The sequence below is a fragment of the Siphateles boraxobius genome, unplaced genomic scaffold, assembly GCF_051911475.1.
Source record: "Siphateles boraxobius isolate OS27281-9 unplaced genomic scaffold, OSU_SipBor_1 130, whole genome shotgun sequence".
Lineage (NCBI taxonomy): Eukaryota > Metazoa > Chordata > Actinopteri > Cypriniformes > Leuciscidae > Siphateles > Siphateles boraxobius.
The window spans coordinates 27,990,809-28,011,537 of NW_027508734.1; the positions used below are offsets into that span (position 1 = coordinate 27,990,809).

General features: G+C 40.1%; 1 protein-coding gene across 3 annotated transcripts in view; it reads right to left on the reverse strand.

The window, feature by feature from the left end:
• The window catches only part of abcc12 (ATP-binding cassette, sub-family C (CFTR/MRP), member 12), a 40,337-nt gene extending 19,828 nt beyond the window's left edge, over window positions 1–20,509 (reverse strand). The window contains exons 1-7 of one of the 3 annotated variants that reach the window (XM_077228946.1): window positions 20,308–20,509; window positions 18,893–18,981; window positions 1,468–1,679; window positions 1,256–1,329; window positions 899–1,065; window positions 540–686; window positions 154–301 (exon numbers count right to left, since the gene is read on the reverse strand). In XM_077228946.1, coding sequence (XP_077085061.1) covers window positions 154–301; window positions 540–686; window positions 899–1,065; window positions 1,256–1,309 — 516 coding nt within the window. In that variant the 5' untranslated portion in view covers window positions 1,310–1,329; window positions 1,468–1,679; window positions 18,893–18,981; window positions 20,308–20,509. Of the gene's footprint in view, window positions 1–153; window positions 302–539; window positions 687–898; window positions 1,066–1,255; window positions 1,330–1,467; window positions 1,680–18,892; window positions 18,982–19,268; window positions 19,647–20,307 lie in introns of those variants that run through there. The other 2 variants (XM_077228947.1, XM_077228948.1) reach the window with 2 other exon arrangements.
• Between the last annotated feature and the right edge of the window lie 220 nt (window positions 20,510–20,729).

Sequence of the window (20,729 nt, forward strand, 5' to 3'; positions counted from 1 at the left end):
AAATTCATATACACCCATGATGGCTTGAGGGTGAGTAAATTATGGGATAATTTAAATTTTTGGGTGAACTAACCTTTCAAGGAACATAAAACATTATGCTTTATTGATTATTCAACTGAATGATACTTTGTACTGCTCAATCATTTTACATACCGGCCCAATAAATACAGCAAAAGTAAATAAGATTGAAGCCAAGAATGACACTATTAATCTTGTCTTCTGAAAACGAATGACCACAGCAGAAAGAGATGCCTTCTCTAGGCCCACACGGGCAACTTCCTCGTCCCACAGTCTCTGGAACCTGAACACAACAGAAATCCCAACCTGTTTTCATTTTTTGAAGATAGTTGTTTTGCCCACAAATACTGAACATTCTCCAAGAATCATCCTGGATTCAGAAAAACATTCTTAGACCTCAGACAACGAGTTAACGTGTGACTAGTGTTTTTTTGTTCGCCAAGTGCTACACTGCAGCTACTCATTCTGTCGAGACTTCTTGAACTAAGCTCAGATTTAAATGAAAAGATTATGAAGAATACCTCTCTCCATTGATGTGGGCTCCATCATGAGGGGAGAGAGAGGGAAAGCCCTCATTTAACCGATTCCTAAAGAGCCTCCACATCATGGGTGTCATCCATGCAAATGATGTGAAGGAGAAGAAACCAGCATCATCAACTGGGTGCGAGCTGTGCAAAGTTAGAAAATGTACATTTGACATTACATTATGAATTTATCAGACATTAAGAGATTCAGAAATGTCATGTGAATGACAGACTTAACAATTATGCAAACAAAGGTTCTTCTGGTTTTTCTCAGATCTCTTGATGAAATGGACAGATCACTTTCATTACTGAAATCAAAAATATGTGCTTATAATATGTTGAGAAAGCTGTCTTACTCTGAGCCAAAACGGAACGGAATGAGGGTTTTCAAGCTTTGCTGGTACTTGTGCTTCTTAGGAGGAGGTTCTGGTTCCCTGTAATCTAGAACTGGAGGACCTTCAGGAAAGGCACTCATGACTGAAGATAATGCTGGTGTCCCCATAGCACTGTCTCTTCTTTGTTTCTGCACAATAAGATAGATATGGAAAAACAAAGAGATAAATATAGACAATAGAAACAATAGAAATAGATTTTTCTAGAATAAATTGAATAGAATAAATTGAGACAATAGAAAATGAGTCATAAAATATCTCATAACAGGACAAATTTTGTGACAGAAGAAAAGTAAAATATGCAGTCAACATCTCACTTACGAAAGAAACTCCTTTCACATTTTGTTTTTCTGTGAAGGATGACAAGTTCCTCATTTTTTCAGCAGTTCCTATAACTTAATAATAAAGATATTCACATGAACATGAATAATCAAATATAACATTTAAAATAAATAAATGAATAAACAAATAAATAAAAATCAGTAGCCTTCAGGTTGTAAATGGTAACAATAGTGAGATGTTAAGTGCCTTACCGTTTACCAGTTGTCTTCGTCTCTGACTGTACTGGTCAATGTTGTTGTCAGGCTAACCATGAAAGCCTTAATACAGCAACTTAATAGCAGCAATGTGCTTCAAAGTCCTGACATTGAGTTACATCACTTTTTTACCAGGCTCAAAGGTTACCAAAAGCAGAGGTCTTTGAAACTCCTCCTCTGTCTCTCTCCCTTTCACCACCTGTTGGATGCTGCAAATAAAAAAAAATTTCAACCTGTGAAATAAACCAACTTTATAACAGCTGAGGAAACTAGTTCTGGGTGAGAAGGCAAAGGTGCAAATAGGTTCTTTCACCTCTGATACTACTACTGTTCATGTAGATGTTATGTTGTGCACTGAGTGTCAGTCACCATATCACATATAGTTCACATTTAAGTCAAAATGAGTTAGTTTCAACAAATGCAAATTTTAACATTAAGTTGCCAGAATTTTATTTATTTCAATAACAAAAAGATTACAAGGGCAAATGATTTTCCAGGGCAATCATTTAATAACAGAAAGAGCAGGCATTAGTTGCTGTAAAATATTTTTCTATAGCAACCTTTCCAACTTATTGAACTTTAAAGTTTTTTTTAATCAGTTAGAGATTTCTCAATGCTTTGAGGTCTGTCCTGTTTGTCTATATATTAACTATCATAAGTTCTCAGTAGGTGATGGGGCACCTGACCTCAGAATAGGTTAATGCTGCTTTAAAGCTCTTCTGACCTATGAACACATATTTCTGATGAGTCAGTTTTGTTGACATGACAGTTAGCAAAGTTTTTTTACTATCCTGTTAACTTGACCATACTCTATCTCGTTAAGTTACAGTTATGATTTACACATTGTAAATAAAATAGTATCATTTCATAATTATGTTGGCTTGCGAAAGCTAACATACTGTTAAACTATTTAAATGTATTATTAGTGGTGCTTGTGAAGCATTACTATAGATTAGGCTAGTACAAGTGATGACTTCAAAACCAGTAGGATTAATTCACCCCTGGTTCCCTTGAGATTTTCTCCGGGTTTTATAATTGTGTTTTTAGTTTATAAGTAAAATAAGCCTGTGGTAAACAAAACTTGACGTTTTGTTCTACAACATAAATGCCGAAATACAGAAAATATGAATTTGGAAGCAGTTAAGTTTATTTTTCAAATATGTTTCTGACAAGTAACTAGATGAGACAGTTTGAGGTGTGAGTGTGTGCAGTTTATGATGTAGAACAAAATGTCAAAGTATTATAATAATTCGTTACATTTATATAGCGCTTTTCTGGGTACTCAAAGCGGTTTTACATGGAAGGGGGAATCTCCTCAAACACCACGAATGTGCAGCATCCACCTGAATGATACGACGGCAGCCATATTGCGCCAGAACGCCCACCACACACCAGCTTACTGGTGGAGAGGAGACAGTGATGAAGCCAATCAGTATATGGGGATGATTAGGAGGCCATGATGGACTGAGGCAAAGGGGCAAATTTGTCCAGGATGCCGGGGTTAAACCCCTACCCTTTTTTGAAGGACATCCTGGGATTTTTAATGACCACGGAGAGTCAGGACCTCAGTTTAACGTCTCATCCGAAGGACAGTGCTCTGTGACTGTACAGTGTCAGAACCCACACAGACCATATGGCCTCACTAACACCTTTTCCAGCAGCAACCTGGTTTTCTCAGGAGGTTCCCATCCAGGTACAAGCCAGGCTCAGCCCTGCTTAGCTTCAGTGGGCAACCAGTCTTAGGCTACAGGGTGATATGGCTTCTGGCTGAATGAAGTAATAAAGTATTGTCTAATAAAGGATATGTTTACCGCAGGCTTTATTTTAGTCAGAAATTGAAAAACCCCATTATAAACCTCATAGGAAAATCTCCATGTAACCAGCAACTAATTAGTCTTCCGGGGTTTGAAGTCATCCCTACACCACTTTGTTCTCTTGTATACTTAGTGGTGCTTGCAAAACTCACATACTTATGCCGTACAACGAAAGAAGTTTACGCTCAGTGGGAGAAACACAATGCATTAAGAGCCAGGGGTGAAAACTTTTGAACAGGATGAAGAATAATGTCTAAATTATTTTCATAATTTTAAATATGATTTTTTTTTATTAGTACAGCCCCTCAGAAGCAACAGAAGTGTCACAGAACAGAAGGATTCAGACAGGTAAGAGTTCAAACGCAGTTTATTTGACAGATATACGGAACTGAACAGGAATGAGGCATCCTAGAGGCTGACGAGTTCGGGTGGCCAGGGCGGAGTCTGCAGTTTGGGTGGCCAGAGCGGATCAGCCATCGTGTCCTATCCACGGGACTCAGGTTTGGCCACTCTGGCCGGGGACTCATAGCCCCCCCCAAAAAAAATTTCTTGGGTGGATCTATGGGCTCGCACTCAGGCCCAGGAACAGATACAGGGACAGGTCTTGGAGCAGGGACAGGTCTTGAAGGAGGAACAGGTCGAGGAACAGGCTCCGACACGACGCCGGTCATCCTGGCAATGGGCTTAGGTGGTGAGGTGGCGGCCATCTTTGCCAAGGGTTTTGGGAGGCATGATGTGAACAGTCTCTGGGGTTTCTCTCACGAGAACAGGCTCAGGCGTGGCGGTGACTTCGATGGGACGAGAGACTCTTGACTTATGGGCTGAAGCGGGCTCAGGGACCTGCGGCGAATTCTCAGGCGCGGTGGCGGCCATCTTGGCTTTCTTGTCCGAAGACTAGTGTTTAGACACAAACATGTATAAACCTTGATAATCATTCACATTAAACCACTTAGATTGTTGTGTGACTTTGGGAGATCTCTGCCAGGATGAAGAATGGGGGAGAGAAATGTAGATTAGGATGAGGGAGGCGAGAACTTCGTCTCAATAGTGCATGAGGGGGAGTTCAAATGTTAATTTCCTTTGTTTTCTCAGAGAGTGGCCCTCTCTTAAAGTCCTTCCAGTTTTTCCAGTCTTACAGATTGGCCTCTTGACCACGTGCGTCAAATTCAGATGAACACTTACGTGGTCACAGTAAGACGGTTGTTGTAATCCTTGAGACGTAACTCAAAAATTGTCTTTGCAATGTTAGCATCTGTAAAAGCTTTCAGAGAGCTGTGTTCACCTACAGAACGCCTGGTCTCACCAGGTGTATGTAGCTTGAGTTCAGCAGGTGGATGAATGCGTTCAGGTTTTCTTCCTGCGTTTCAGCCTAGAATGTGACCAAAGTTCATAGAGTCAATCTGGACCTTTGTGACTTATTCAGTCGACGTGTCATTCCTTCATAGAGAAACTTCTGCTTCTCTGGCACCTTCCCCATGATGATAATCTGACCCTTCTTGACCAATCCTGTCACCTCCAGCAGGGCAGACCTCGATGGATAAAGGTGTTCTCCTTGGTTCCACACTGCTTTGTGTGAGACACCTGAAAATCGTCTTAAATGTCCACTTCACGATTGAGCACTTATGAATTTAAAAACGTGCGGAAATGCATACGAACACATAATGCAACAAAACAAAAACAAAACAATGGATGGGTTCATGTCAGCAAGTGCGATTGGTACATCTGGTCTCAAATGTTTCTAAAAGGTCCTGAATGTTAAGGTGGTCTCATTTTAAATATCCAATTCTCCATTACCACTGTGATGAAATTAAATGGTAGTGGAATTATAAATATTCTTGGTCTGAATCATTTAAAGGAAACGCAGAAAGAGGTCAGTGTAATCTAAACAATCAAATAGATTCTATGCATCAATAAATCATGTAATAATAATAATATTCAATCAAAAATTATGAAGTACACACATATACACATATATATCACTGTGTTTGTTCAGGAATCTTCTAATGCAAGTCACTTATGCAGACATAAGAAGTGACTTGGGACATGTTTAGTCATTAAATAATGTAGATAGTTCATTCCTTGCAACTGTGTGTGTGTGTGTGTGTGTGTGTGTGTGTGTGTGTGTGTGTGTGTGTGTGTGTGTGTGTGTGTGTGTGTGTGTGGGTGTGTGTGGGTGTGTGTGTGTGTGTGTGTGTGTGTGTGTGTGTGTGTGTGTGTGTGTGTGTGTGTGTGTGTGTTTGTGAGAGAAATAGAGAGAGAGTGTGTGATCTGGCTATGTCACTGACAGGGTTAAATTATAAATTTTGTGCGTGTTTACTGGCTAAGTCACAGTCGATGACAGGTTAAATTGTAAATTTTGTAATTGATTGAAGCGCTCACATTTCAGATCTATCCGTTTTTTATGATGTTTCTGTTATTAGTGGTATTTTGAGAAATCAGGGGCCCTCTGATTTTCCAACCACCCTAACAACAATCAGAAAATGTAAACATTCTGAAATTGAATAGCAGGTCTGTCTCTGCTTATAATTTGCATCATCGATTTGTGACACTGGCCATTCAAATGTATATTACAGTGTTTTCCCATGAGTTGGCGAATAGTGTATGCTATGTGTGTCTCTGTTAGACTGTCATCGTTGGATCAGATTTACCATCCCATGTGTGTGAAGCTATCTGGATCTGTTAGTGTGAAGATGTTCAATAGGTCTTTAGTGAAGTGACAATTTTGGACTCTATGTCATCTTTATCTTCTCATGATGTGTAGTGTTCAGCCTGGATAGACTTGATCTATTCCAGGTGATGATGATATGAGGGTGTAATGATGGAGGAGTGTGTTCAGTGTTCATGTCTAGGAGATGGGTGGAATCTAATCTATAACAATTGTGTTGTAAATTTAGTTCCAGTTCTATACTGGGAGGCCATGCTTATATAGTGTTGTGCTATTGTGAGATGTTAATGGCCTCTTGAAGTGTCTTTTCACCCATCTCCCGAGTCTCAGGTTATGTTCTAACAATCCCGCTGTCCTGGCTCTGATGCAGGTTGGGTCCGGCCCATCCTGGCATCCGTCCTTCAAGGAATTGCAGTAATACACCTGAGACAGAAACAAATGCAGAGAGAACCACAGTTAATTCTGATGTTTTCAACAGTTTCAAATTCAGACATGTGGAATTCTTCTCTTTTCTCCATTATCATGTCCATTCAGTGCAGTGTGTGACACCTAAAAGCTGCTCTTGCAGTGGAGCCTTTACAGTCTGCTGTGTCATGAGCATTGGAGCTCCCAGTTCTGCTGGGGAAATATTCTGGATTAACCAGAGGTTTTTATCACTCATATTTTTATAAAATCAAATGGGTCGATGCCCATGGCTTTATTTCAAAGTTGCTCTCTTTACAGTCAAATCTGTGGGCAGACATTTGTTCACCTGTTTCGGTGTTGCCTGCTCAGCATTTACTTTTTTGTGGTGTCATTCACACGTGTGCAGATCTCTTGTGACCTGCAAAAGGCTGTGATATTTCTGTTCACACCCTCCTTGTAAATTTATTTCTCTGATCAGATTCAATTTTAGTTGGTGCATCCCAGTTAAGGATGATTTGGTTTGCTATTACCTGTGCCACACTTCTGGTCGTGGTTTTGTAAATAAAAGCACATCCCCTCCCCTTTTGGCACAGGGTAGCAGGCCAATGAAATTGAATTGAAAGGATTAATGTCACACTTCTCCAATTAATGCCCTGCTTGGCGATTACAATATAATGACAGATTCAATAAATGTAGATGTTAAACTATTAAACTATTTGCTATTGGGCTGCTACCCGACTAGCAAATGACGCTAATAGCTGAAGGCCTTGAGTGACCAAAGTTGTTAGCTCAGTAAGAGTTTTAGATGTATTTGAGCTTTGGTTACTTGCAGAGCGCTTGTTTGTGTCATCAGAGTGTGATTGCCTGCGTTTTATGAAATAGGGTGGAGGTATGCCTGTATATATACATCCTCTGTATGGCCTGTTTTGTGACAGGAATTACAGAATCTGCTCAGTTTGCCACAGTGTGGCTTTCTGAATTTTCCTGCAAATGGAGGATTTTCATGACATTCTAACACAGCTACTTCACAATGTAGTTGTTTGCGTGACTCAATTCTTGTTGCCCAGCTAACAATACCTTTGAATGTATTTTGTGCTGGAGAAGCACCATACGTGAGCGATTGCTGTACACGCGGCCCTGCATTTGTAAGCAGTAATTCAAGGAGAGTTACATTGTTGTGGTTAACACCTTCAATTCCAGAATACTCCTCAAAAAGTTCAAACATATTTTCTGCATATGTCTCAAACGATTCTTCAGTACTCCGATTGAAAATCAATTCCCATCCAACAGGACTACAACCACGCAGATCACGAAGGCATTGTTTTATTCTTTTAAAGATTTCACTCTCAGGCTCATTTTGATACATTGACTGTACAATGGTGCCTGTCATCAAAACCTGTGGTATCTTATAGATCAGAACATCTGGAATTGAGCTGATAACAATTTGCCAAATATCTTTTGGTTCGAGCTGAAATGCATGTTTTAGACTAACAAAGGGAATGGCCCGATCTCTGCTTTAAACAAGTTACATTCAGTTACCGTTAAAGGACGCCAAATGCTTGACTCTGTGCCGTTTGGGTGCCGTATCACCATAAGGGCTGAAACCGGCACTCTTTTCAAAATTTTATCACATGCTTCCTCTGTCTGAAAAGATACATGATTGTTAGAGCAGGCTGCCTCCTCTAAGAAGTGCAAATTTTTTGTCCCATCGCTGTTGAGCGTTTTGGGAGACTTGGACTTTTTAGCATTTAGCTTAGCTTTAAGATCTGCAATGGTGTATTTGTGATTTTTACACTTTTCAGTCAGGGCTAATTGCTCAGCTAGTAATTTATCTAGCTGTGTTTGAAGATCTTGAATCTTTGCCTCAGACATTTGTACCTCTGCATTTTTAGAATGCGCTACTTCACATTTAATATCCATAAGCGAAGATAGAAATTTTGTTGACTTATCTAGCCGTTTACAACTTATAAATTATTTCACCATGTTTTGATTCCTTCTGCTTACTACCCACTGTTTTCCACCAAGTGAAAATTCTTTGTCAATAGCGTCCATGTTAAGACCCTTTTTATTGAGTTTGTACAGTGTAGGCTCAACCTTTTTGGCCCATAATGTAAACAGGACAGGATCATTATACATGTTCTAATTTATGTTTGGGGAAATTTCGTTCCCTAAAGCTTTGAATATGAAAAGGTTTTTTGTATCAGGATTAATGAGATGCGCGTTCACTGTTTCTGATTTTCAAATTCATTGTGAATCACATTGTAGCCACATGGCAATTCTATGTTTCCTTGCATGGTTTTACTGCAGCTATGGGAATAGCAGAGTTTTCCACCAAGGATACAAACAAATTCAGCATAGAAACACGTGCTTAATTCAGTTTACACAAGATACATGGCCTAGAATGCAATGCATCTACAGCCTTTACCTAATAATAGGGAGGTTAAGCCCAAAAAATAGGCCTTTGACTTCAAGTCATGATGCAAAGGTCGCCTTTGGTATGGAAGTACCTTAGGGTCATACAAATAAATTTATCCTAAGACACAAGTGAGATCACACTTTGTATCAGAAATAAACATGTTTTTTCAAAAATGGCCGCCAATGGGCCGAAAATTCTCTAGAGCCCATATCTTTGCTTCTGTTATCGCTATAATGACAAATTTGATGTCAAAGTGTACATTTTTGGGGTCAAGGAATCCAATAAAATTGGTTTCAAGTTTAAAAAAATAATAATTTTCCCCATACCATGACAATTGGGGTTAAATATGCACATTTCACATAAAAATTGTCATCAGAGTGACTTTACTTATCTTTTCGTTCAAAAACTTTAATTTTGTATTTAAGCAGTGCAGCTACTTCTGTACATTACATTTGTCCTAAGTAGCATGAGATTGACCAGTCAGGAGTAGCCTATAGCAAATCAGTTCCTGCAACAACACATCCCATCTGCACCAGGAGCTGTGACAGCTGTTAGCTAGTTGACAATGGAAAAAAAACCTTAGAGGGAAAACCTCTTTTCTCGAGAATACTAAAGCCAAAAATTATCCTTATAATTTGTATTAATTTAAAACGCACTTGCTGCAGCTAGCAGACCTAGGCAAGGCAGCTCACGTGCCTATTGGCTGCTCTGCGGCAACTGCTGCAACCTATCGAGGGACTGCTCGTGACGTAAGCAGCAATGAGGGCGCCGGCGCCCTCAGTCGTCACGTCCCATGCGAATGGGCGTGGCTTATGCCTATATAAGCCAGAGCTCGATAGGATGCTCCTTGGTTTTCATCGACTGAAGCAAAACCAGATGGTAGCACAAGCACGGCAGGGTTACGCAACACTTGTTCCCTCTTCTAGAGAGAACCGAGGTTACGTTAGTAACCGAGACGTTCTCTTACGAGAGTACTCTCGTGTTGCGTAAGCTAGCTTACGCTACGGGAACCCAATTTAAAACGCTGTGCGTGCTAAATCTACCACAACACTGACCCAAGGGTGAGCGCCCTGAGCTCATATGATATGGGGATATAAAAAGCCGACATTGGGTATGGGCTTAATAAGAATGATATAAGGCAAATGTGGTTACCTTAAATGCATAGAGGGTGCTTAACACTGTATAACAGTCAGGGGAGGCAATAGCCTGCCTGAACTGAAAACTTTGCAGTCCGCGGAAGCGAGTCCAGCAGAACTGAGCAGATAAACTAAACTGACAACAGTCTAGCTTGGAGCGCGGGAACTTCCAGGTTATAGAACCTTATAAATGTAGACGGAGAGGCCCAGCCTGCCGCCATACAGATATCGTGAAGGGAAATCCCACTGGACCAGGCCCACGAAGAGGCATGCCTCTAGTGAAATGAGCTCTGACGCCCAGAGGGCAACGAAGGCTCTTAGATGTATAAGTCAGTGAGATAGCTTCCACTATCCACCTGGAAAGGCTATGTTTCGAGGCAGCTAGACCTTTAGATCGGCCACCAAACGAAACAAAAAGCTGTCCTGACCGTCTGAAAGCAGCCGAACGTTCCACGTAAATTCTCAGGGCCCTAGCTGGGCAAAGGAGATTCACGTCAGACTTGCTGTCAGATCCGAAGAGGGCAGGGAGATGACTTGCGCTCTGAAAGGACGGGCAAGTACTTTGGGGACATAACCATGTCTTGGTTTGAGGATGACCTTGGAGCCATTAGGCCCAAACTCAAGGCACGACAAACACAGCAATAGCCGCCACATATACCTTGAGAGTGGATGGGGATCTACCCTTATCCAAGAGCTCCTGTAGGAAGGAGAGAACCTCTGACACCCCACAATCTTGTGGATCCAGGTTGCGAGCTGAGCACCAACCTGAGAACACTGACCACTTGGAAGCATAAAGCCGTCTAGTAGAGGGCGCTCTAGGGAACCGTTCTCCCTGTTTCGCTTGATTACCTGTGGTAACAGCGTGATCGGAGGGAAAGCATAGAAAGGGCGGCTGGGCCAGTGCGTCCTTTATTCTTTGTGAAGCATATTGGACACTGAGCGTTGTCTTGAGACGCAAAGAGGTCGACTTCCGCTGTGCCAAAGGTGTTCCACAACAGCTGAACTGTCTGAGGGTGGAGGGACCATTCCCCTGGGGGAACGTTGTCCCTGGACAGCCTGTCTGGACCCACATTCAGATGGCCTGGCACATGCGCCGCTCTCAGCGAGAGTAGGTTGCGCTGAACCCATACAAGGAGGCGTTCCGTGATCTCAGACCGCCCTGGCGATTTATGTAGGAAACCACCGACATGTTGGCTGTGCGGACAAGGACATGGTGGCCCTTTAGAAGGGGAAGGAAGAACCGCAAGGCGTTCTCGACCGCCTTCATCTCTAGACAGTTTATGTGCAAGATCTTTTCTTGGCTTGACCACAGGCCAAAAGTCGGTCTGCCCTCGTAGAGGGCGCCCCAGCCCGAATTGGAGGCATCTGTCGAAACCACTTTCAGTTTCGAGATTACTCCCAGGTTTACACCTGTCTGATACCAGTCGACCGCCTTCCAGGGCTCCAGAGCTGTGACACAGTTCTGAGTTACCTTGAGACGTAAACGACCGGATGCCCATGCTCGACGCGGGACCCGCGTCTTCAGCCAGTGCTCTAAAGGCCGCATACGAAGCAGACCTAAACGAAGAAATTATTAAGTTGTGAATGGACTGTGTGTTTGGCATGCGTTTTTTAATAAAAAATTGCATACTTCACCTCCAATTGTCATGGTAAGGACAACATTATTGTTTTTTTAGTCTTGGAACCTATTTCACTGGACTCCTTGACCACAAAAATGTACACGTTGATACCAAATTTTGTCATTATAGCTATAGCAGAAGCAAAGATATTGTCCTCTCAAGTATGGTCGGCGGGCATTTTAATAAAATGTGCGTATATAAGATACAAAATGTGATCTCACTTGTGTCTTAGGATAAATTTATTTCTATGGCCCTAAGGTACTTCCATACCAAAGGGGACCTTTGCATCATGACTTGAAGTCAAAAGTCACTTAACCTCCCTACTATAAGTGATACAAACACATTTACAGTAAAGCAATCCTGTGTTTAAAGAATAAACTTAAAATTAGCCTATTTGCACATTGTAGCACAAACAACTAAAGTGTGTTCTATGAGCACAATATGTTAAGCACAATTCCAAATTTGAAAATTAACAGAATTATTGCATGAGTTTTAATCCCATCAGTGTTAAAGTGTAAGCTTTCAAATGCAATATAGAGATATTAATGTTTTCAATGTGGCTTTGGGCCCACCGGTGGCACAAAGGGTTAAGCGTTTTGGATGCAGCATGGACATTAGCATTTAGCTTAGTCTTGAGATCAGATTTTTAGCCTGTAAATCATATTCTGTTTTTCCAAATTTTGCTTTTCATAAACATCGAGCTGTCTTTATTTATAAAATCACGTGTTTTCCGATCGTTTATAAACTTAGATTTTTCTTTCTGTTATTTACTCATTCTATTCACGTGTTGTTGGTTTGTTTCAACAGGCCCATAAGTTATAAGAATGGGGATAAACATACGGCTGATTTGAAAACTTTTAAGCTTTACTTTACAGCTCTTCATTGTGTACCAGAATACAATTTGAAAGATGTTATTCCAATTTTAGGTTTCGTTTCTTGTTGCTTAAGCAAACGATTATCTTTAAAATCTATTAACAAGGATTTTCATTCTTCATCTGCGCCACCACTATCACGTCCTCATGTGTTTCAGTTCTGGGCTAAGCAAAGGGCTTCCGACCCGTAATAATGCAGACAACATTTTCTCAACACTTCTAAAAAAAAGGCAGAAAAGTTGACTTACCACAGTGGCAGAAGAAAGAGAAGAAGTTCAGACCTCGTGTTGATTTTAAAATCCCCATATTTAGCTGGAAAGGTCGTTGCTCGCGAAATCCTGTTGCGACATCACGTCGAGGTCACCACTTTGTAAGGCTGTCTAACTCGATTCAATGGCGGTATTCGAATTAGCGGTGAAGGTCTCTGCGTGTTACAACTCTTTTCTCATGGCAAAGGGATTTTTGATTAAATACAATACATTTTCTCATATGTATTAACTCGTTATTTCATCTAACTCCATAAATGAAAAAAGGCTTTAATGATATCTGTGCATCATTAAATGTGAGCGAATGTTTTACTATTCCTCTTGAATGAAAATAATGTCAAAGTCAATTAGAATAATCAAATATCACAATTTAATATGTCAGGTAAATGTATCATTACAATTCCATAATCAATTCAAAGGTAATCAATGCAAAACATCAAATGCTCTCAGGGTATGGGGTTAGAATTCGGTCACAATTCTGCGCGCGCAAGATCACATTTTGAGCGCGCAAAAGGGCATTTCGCACGCGCGTGACCTGAGTTTTGAGGAGAAATTTTCGTCTCGCAGATAAGAAAATATTTTGAGCGAACTAAAATTAATTTTGCATTTAAAATAAGTGTTTGGATGAGCGCAGACATTCTCTTTTGCATGTGCAAAGTTTCACTTTCTTGTTCCTTTCTGATTGGCTGGCTTGAAAACCAATCACAAGACTCCCTGCATCACCGCCTGTGGAAGAGGAAAAGACATGGTGGAAGATGTTTATGTTTAATTTGTTTAATGGATTGAAAACTTCAATTTAAGTTCAAGTAAACAAAAACATTCACAGCAGAGAAGTTCTGTAAAAACAACTATCATACTAAAACATTTTTACTGTATTTTCTTATATACTATTTTAGGATGGATAGTGTTCACATTGGTATGCAGGCTTGTTCCTCTCACTGCAAAAAAAAAAAGAAAGAAAAAGATGTGGGTAACAATGCAAACATATGCAAATATAACTGTAAGTGAAAATCTTGGGTGTGTGACTCACACGACTTCTATATAATTACTCTCATAATTAGATTTTTATTTTTTTGCAGAGAGGGTAACAAGCCTGCATCCCAATGTGCACACTATCTATCCTAAAATAGTATATAAGAAAATAAAGTATATTTTTTAGTATGATAATTGTTTTACAGAACATCTCTGCTGTGAATGTTTTTGTTTAAATAATTCCAAGGATATCAAGTAGATTGATTATTATTTTAACGTTATTACATTGCATTTCTACGTTTATTTGATTGCTTTTTTATTCTAATGTGAGTGATGTACCGTTTTTACACACTTATTTCATTAAAAGGGGAAAAGTCTGTCCATCTTCATTTCTGAAAACGTGTACAATTTGAGACCCCAGCTCGGTCACATTCATATTTCACTAATGTTAATTACATAACTTGCAGTTCAGAAAGAAGTTAGAACTACCACTTGAGGGGCAGCAAACACTGGGATATGTCATTATGTACAGTAATAGTACGATTTGATTTCTATTAAAAATAAGCTAAAAAAAATAGCTTAAATTAAGCTAAAAAATAAACTGTGGTCGTCGAGTGGTAGACATTTGAACTTAAATCAAGCCATTAAACATAAATATCTTCCACCATGTATTTTTCCTCTTCCACAGTCGGTGATGCAGGGAGTCTTGTGATTGGTTGACAAGCTAGCCAATCAGAATTTAGCAGCTGGGTTGTGTTGAGCAAGCGAGCTGTCTGCGCTTAGAGAGCGCACAGCTGGTATGAAAGATGAAAGGAGCAAGAAAGTGAAACTTTGCACATGCGAAAGAGAACGTCTGCGCACATCCAAATACTTATTTTAAATGCAAAATTGATTTTCGTTCGCTCGAAATATTCTCTTATCTGCGAGATGAACATTTCTCCGCAAAACTCAGTTCACGCGCGTGCGAAATGCCCCTTTGCGCTCAAAATGTGATCTTGCGCGCGCAGAATTGTGATCGAAATCTAATCCCATGCTCTAGAACAAAGAGGAAAATACCCGACAAGAAATACGTGAGGCAGAGAGACTCAGCTCTCGACCTCACGGGCTGATCTGGATACAGAAAAAGAGCCCCGAGCTCTCGCTGCATTTCATTATATACCTAGACCTCATTTCAAATCTAAACATCATCCACGGTGGAATATACCTAAGTCACCATTTGCTAATGTAACGGGTCAAATATGTGTTTCCACTTGCTACATGTATTTTCATGTATGGCCCCTTTAAATCGCACTCTCCGCCCAGATCTGGTAGTAGGATGAACTGGTTCCAGTAGGGTCAATTAGAATAGTTCGTGCCACTGTTATATGTATTGTAATATCGAGTTTAATGTCCACCTCCAATATAGAATGTGCACGAGGGTGATTTCTGAAGCTGATCACCGCTGTTCTATGTTATTCAACAGGTACAGACCATAAGTTTAAAATTTTTTGATTTATAACTGTTTATGTAGTTTATGTAAAAGGGTCAATTAGATTCGCGCCAGCCAAGAGAGTGAATGGCTGCGAATGTGCACGAGGGTGATTTCTGAAGCTGATCACCGCTGTTCTATGTTATTCAACAGAATAAAAATCCATCATAAAGCTTGACTTGGTGTCCATCGTAAATGAAAAACAACACAACGCAGAAACTACACTGTTACAATGGTGCCGTGACCCGGATGGGAGTGAGGTTTAGGGGGGTGAGTGTAACCTCACTCCTCTGTTCTCAATAGGCGCTCTGGCGACAGATGCTAGAGGCTGTTATATGTATTGTAATATCGAGTTTAAAGCCTCCTTGTTAGAGCGCCTGACTCTCATGCCGGCGACCCGGGTTCGAGGCCCGCTCGGAGCGGGTCCCGGGTGAAGGGGGGTTACATTGGTGCCGTGACCCGGATGGGAGTGAGGTTTAGGGGGGTGAGTGTAACGGAGGCCAGCTAGTAGTTGCTGTGCGAGTAAACCTCACTCCTCTGTTCTCAATAGGCGCTCGGGCGACAGATGCTAGAGGCTGCAGTCTTTGGCCTCCCTGTTAGAGTGCCTGACTCTCATGCCGGAGACCCGGGTTCGAGGCCCGCTTGAAGCGGGCCGAGTGGGACCCGGGTGAAGGGGGGTTACACTAGCAGTGGAAAATTAGCATTCAGTCCAATGGTCAGAAGGTGTTAACTCAAAGACACACCCTCTAGTGTGGAAGATATTTCTAAACTTTCTAAGAACTTTATTACCTTTTGTTTTACTTCTTTGGGAATAAGACATTTGTACCAGTCGCACCAAGACATTTCAAATAATACCAAACATGTATATACCTTGATGATAATCATTCACATTAAACCATTTAGATTCTTGTGAGACTTTGGGAGATCTCTGCCAGGATGAAGAATGGGGGAGAGAAATGTAGATTAGTATGAGGGAGGTGAGACCTTCGTCTCAATAGTGCATGAGGGAGAGTTCAAATGTTAATTTCCTTTGTTTTCTCAGAGAGTGGCCCTCTCTTAAAGTCCTTCCAGTTTTTCCAGTCTTACACTGCCATGGACACGTTATTTGTTAATACATATAGCGGTAAGTTTCACAGAAAACAGCATAACATGGATAAGGAAAACAAAAAAGAAAACCAAATATGAAAGAGAAGGATTAGATGAGACAGAAACTCAAATTGATAGTTTATTCAAAATTAAAATTCTGTCATCATACTCACCCTCATGTCGGTCTAAACCAATAAAACTTTCATTCATCTTTAGAAACAAATAAAGATATTTTTTATATTCACTCATCATTTCTGTCTACTTATTGAAAGACATAAAAGTTATCCATATGATTCGGGCTGTTTCGTGCGCGTTTCAATAGTGCAATAACCAATGAGATTTGTTCTTGTGTGTGACGCACGCACGTTTGAGCTTCCGTTAACCATATACAATGTACTTTATGTGTTTATATGTGAAAAAACGGCAACATTTAAATTTGTTTATCATATAAAGCGGATGATTGCATCTCATTAGAAGACTTGGATTGAACCTGCTCGCTCCGTGTAACACTTATGGTGAAGTTTTCCAAACCTTTTGTTATGAAAAATACAGTTAAGGGGCTTTATGCAACACTTATCGTTTTTTTAAGAGATTACTTAAGGGAAATTCTTAGGGTGTATGACGTTTCACCTAAAGAAGCCGTTAAGAACGCCCTTAGTTTTCCCTTAAACTTAAGGGTGTTGCAAAAAATTACACTTAAGGTGCTTTATGCAACCAGGCACTAGAGTCTAGAGATCAATTCATATTACAGGTTTTACAATGGTTGTAGCTACACTTCGCTGGTAGCTTCCAGTGGTCATTTAGGATGAGCATGTAGTAGAACCTTCCCGGTTGTGGGTAAGGTCCTCCGCTCCCTGTAAAGAGCTCATTCTGACTTCAGCATCATTCCGCTATAGACAATGACATTGAGTGGTATGGTTCTCTGTGAGCCTCCTTGGTGGAACGGTCTTTAAGTAGGAGTGTTGTTAGGCCTACTCTAGACAGTCATCCTACTGAGGCCTCACTTTCCCAGAGTTCCACTTGGATAGCAGTATCAAGTTGTCACTGTCAGGCCTCTGTGAGAGTCCTTGATAAGCAGTCCTTAGCGTTGAGCGTAGTTAAGTTTCCTCTCGCTATAGAGGGTCGTTATGCTGAAGCCCCCTCTCTGAGAGCTTTGTGGAGGCAGTGGACTGGGCTGTAGGCTCTTTTTTTAGCCTCCCTGATTAACTGTCTTCAAGGTGGGCATTCCTAGGTCACCCCTCGCTTTAGAGAGTAGTTTTTAAATATCTTAGCACCAGAACATCACAGAAACCCAGAGTTTAGCTCTTTTGATCTGGTCAAACATTTAGTCTATTAGTATCACCATGGTAACTGTCTAGCTGCACATTAGCAACCATTTAGAGGGCCCTGGCAACCGTGTGGCTGCATGAATAAGCCATATTTCAGCACCAGAACATCGTAAATTGATGAGGGTTGGCTCTATTGATGAGGGCAGGCAACCAGTCTATAAGTTTAACCCTTATGAGTCCTTAGCTCACCATAGCAACCATCCATATAACCCTAGCAACCTTACAGGAACATGCAATGTCATTTCTTAGCACCAGAACATTGTAGTAACTTAGGGTTGGCCTCTATTGACTTTGGGCAGTGTACTGATACCATAGAAAATCCCCAGCAACTGCAGGGCTCTCAAGTGTCAGGCGTTGAGCTCTGTGAGAGTGTTAGTCACGCTCTCCCGCCACACATTGTATTTCTCACGCTGAAAAACTATTTGTAATATATTTAATATGCCGCAGCGCCCAAAACTCTGGCCGCGCCGCTCTCACTGTGGAACCGGTGTTCTGACGATTTGTGCTGCCTTGTCGAAAAATGCTACCGTAGCACGAATCGATAGCAGAGTCTGTCGATTTGTGCTGCCTTCGCAAAAAAATGCTACCCAAGCGCGAATCGATCGCAGAGAATGTTGATACATTCTCTATTGTTTCCATAATTGTGTAAATCTCACAATATTATGACATTGTTATTTCATTTAAATCAGGGTAGGTGTATGGGGAGCATATTTTGATGTTTTAAATGAACTATAGTTCATATAGCAATTATCACTTTTGATATAACAAGTAAAAATGACATTATGATATGAAATATAATTATAATAAAATTCGAAGTTAAGAGTACAGTTTACTGTACTGTTTTTATTTTTAAAACGGTGTGAAAAGTAACAATTATCATCAAATATTCATCTTTGACCTGTCAAAGTTTCCTACAAGTCTCCACAGCCAGGATGCATTAGATTTATGTGCGTGGTAAGCAGAAGAAAAATTAGTCTGCACATGCGCATAACCAGTAAGTAGCACATCTCGATGGGTAGCATGAATCGTCAGAACACCTGCAGGAATCAAGCGCGTCTCCTCTGGTATTGTCATTGTTCGTCGAGCTACACAATAGCCAATCAGAAAATAGCACTATTGTATGTGGGTGAGATTTAACACAACAACCAATGAAAAAAAAATTATCCCTTAGTAATTAGTAATCACCCAAAAAAACGTTCTACTTTCAATTCAAACTGTTTCAGCTTTTACAACTTTTTTTAAACTTTCAAGCTAGGCTTTCTCAAGCAAACATCAAAGATAGTCTAACTATTTTTTATCTAGTTTCTAAATGGATTTCATGGTGACGTTTAGGAACACATTCACAAGTTCTGGATAATTTTGTGTAGCTGATTACCTTCGTATTGAGCTGGAGCATAACAGGGAGCATCTCTGTCCAGACTATTTTTTTTTTTACAGTCTATGGTCCAGACTGAACATGGGAAACTGTGTAGCAGAAGTAAAATAAAAACAAATTCAGTTCAAGTATTCAGACCATCAAGCTCTGGCAAGTATAGTAGCCTACATAACTTGGTATCAATAATCACCAACATTCACTCATGTTAGCGGCATGGTTAATACGAATAGCCTTTCTAGCCTACATAAAGTAGCGTATCAATATTTTTTATAATTTTCTTATTTTAATTATTAATTATTGCTCAGTTTTTTTAATTAAACTTTCTGTTGTTTATTATTGCACTACAAAAACAAATTATGTTGTGCATCACTGATACCTTTTCTCTTATAACATTCGCCAACAAATCTTCCTACGCATGCGTTGTCGGCATCATCATGTCATTCGTTTTTGTCAGTTCAGTCGAGATCGGTAGAGTTTGATTCAGAGTGCTGTTAAGTATTTAATTTAACTCAACTAATTCTCCTTCAAACGGAAAATCTAAAGGTTGGTTAGGTTCCTTTTGCGAATACGTTCAAAAGATTAACTGAATAGCACCGATTTAAAACGACAGCATTCGCGAATCAGATAGGATTAAATGGCCGTGACCAAATGAAAGTTACTATTAAAAAAAAGTTGACTGAACCTTTAACTAAACCAAGAACCTACTGTGCAAATTGGAATGCATCTTTTCCAAAATGAGGAACTGTTTCAACTTGGCATGTACATAAATAGAGGGAGAGGGAGAGGGAGAGGGAGGGGGAGGGGAAAACAAAACAGCATAGGCTCCGGTAGACATCAAAGCATGTCCACAATAATCCCCTACAGTATTTGCGTAACATCCTGTCTCCTTAACATCCTGTATAAAATTTCTTTATCTTATCGTTTTGAGGCATCCTTCACTGCCTATTAAATTATTTCTATAAATCTCCAGGGGAAAAAAGCATGCTGACCAATATTTGCTTGTTTATGACAAGTCACAATTCGTTCTAAATCATAATAGACAACATTTTATTGGGTGCCTGTCTGAAACCCGTTTTCCTTATGAGGAGCCTTCATACAAAGATGCTGTTTGACTGGGCAGTCCATAGCATAGCATAGGTGTGTGTGTGTGTGTGTGTGTGTGTGTGTGTGTGTGTGTGTGTGTGTGTGTGATATATTCATATATTAATTTAAGGCTCAATATAAGTCTTCTGAATATTAAAATGTAAATATTAATATAGGGTACTACTTTAAACATCCAAAACAAAGTATTTAACTAATTATTAAACATTATTATTATTATTATAACATCGACAAATTGATATAAAGTTAAACAAAACAAAAATTAAGCCAAGAACAGACCATATTTCAAAGAGAAAAATGTAAACAGAAAATACCTTGCTTGACTTAAAACTTCTCATTTTGCTGTGCGAAGAACACAGGAAAAAGGAATTTCCTTCTTTTGTGGCTAACTCTTGATACAGTATGTTTGTCTCCTGATTCTTGAAGCAAGTGTTTCAGATACACAAGCTTTAGAGTTTGCTCAGTGATGCATACTTTTCCACAACAACAGCTCTGTGTCTATTGACCAAACCATGTGAAACTCTCACTCGCTCTTTCAGTTTTTGTTCAGCCAGGAGTCATATGACAGAACATGATAAATCAGTCCCAAAATAAAAACTGCCCTATGAGTTCTAGTGTCAAGAACTGTCCCGCACCTCCTTTCCCTTCCATACTTTGATTAGTGCTTGATTAGCATGTTTCAGACAGCCATTATCAATCCAAAGAAGAAGCCAAAATAATTAAAACTGCTGTACAT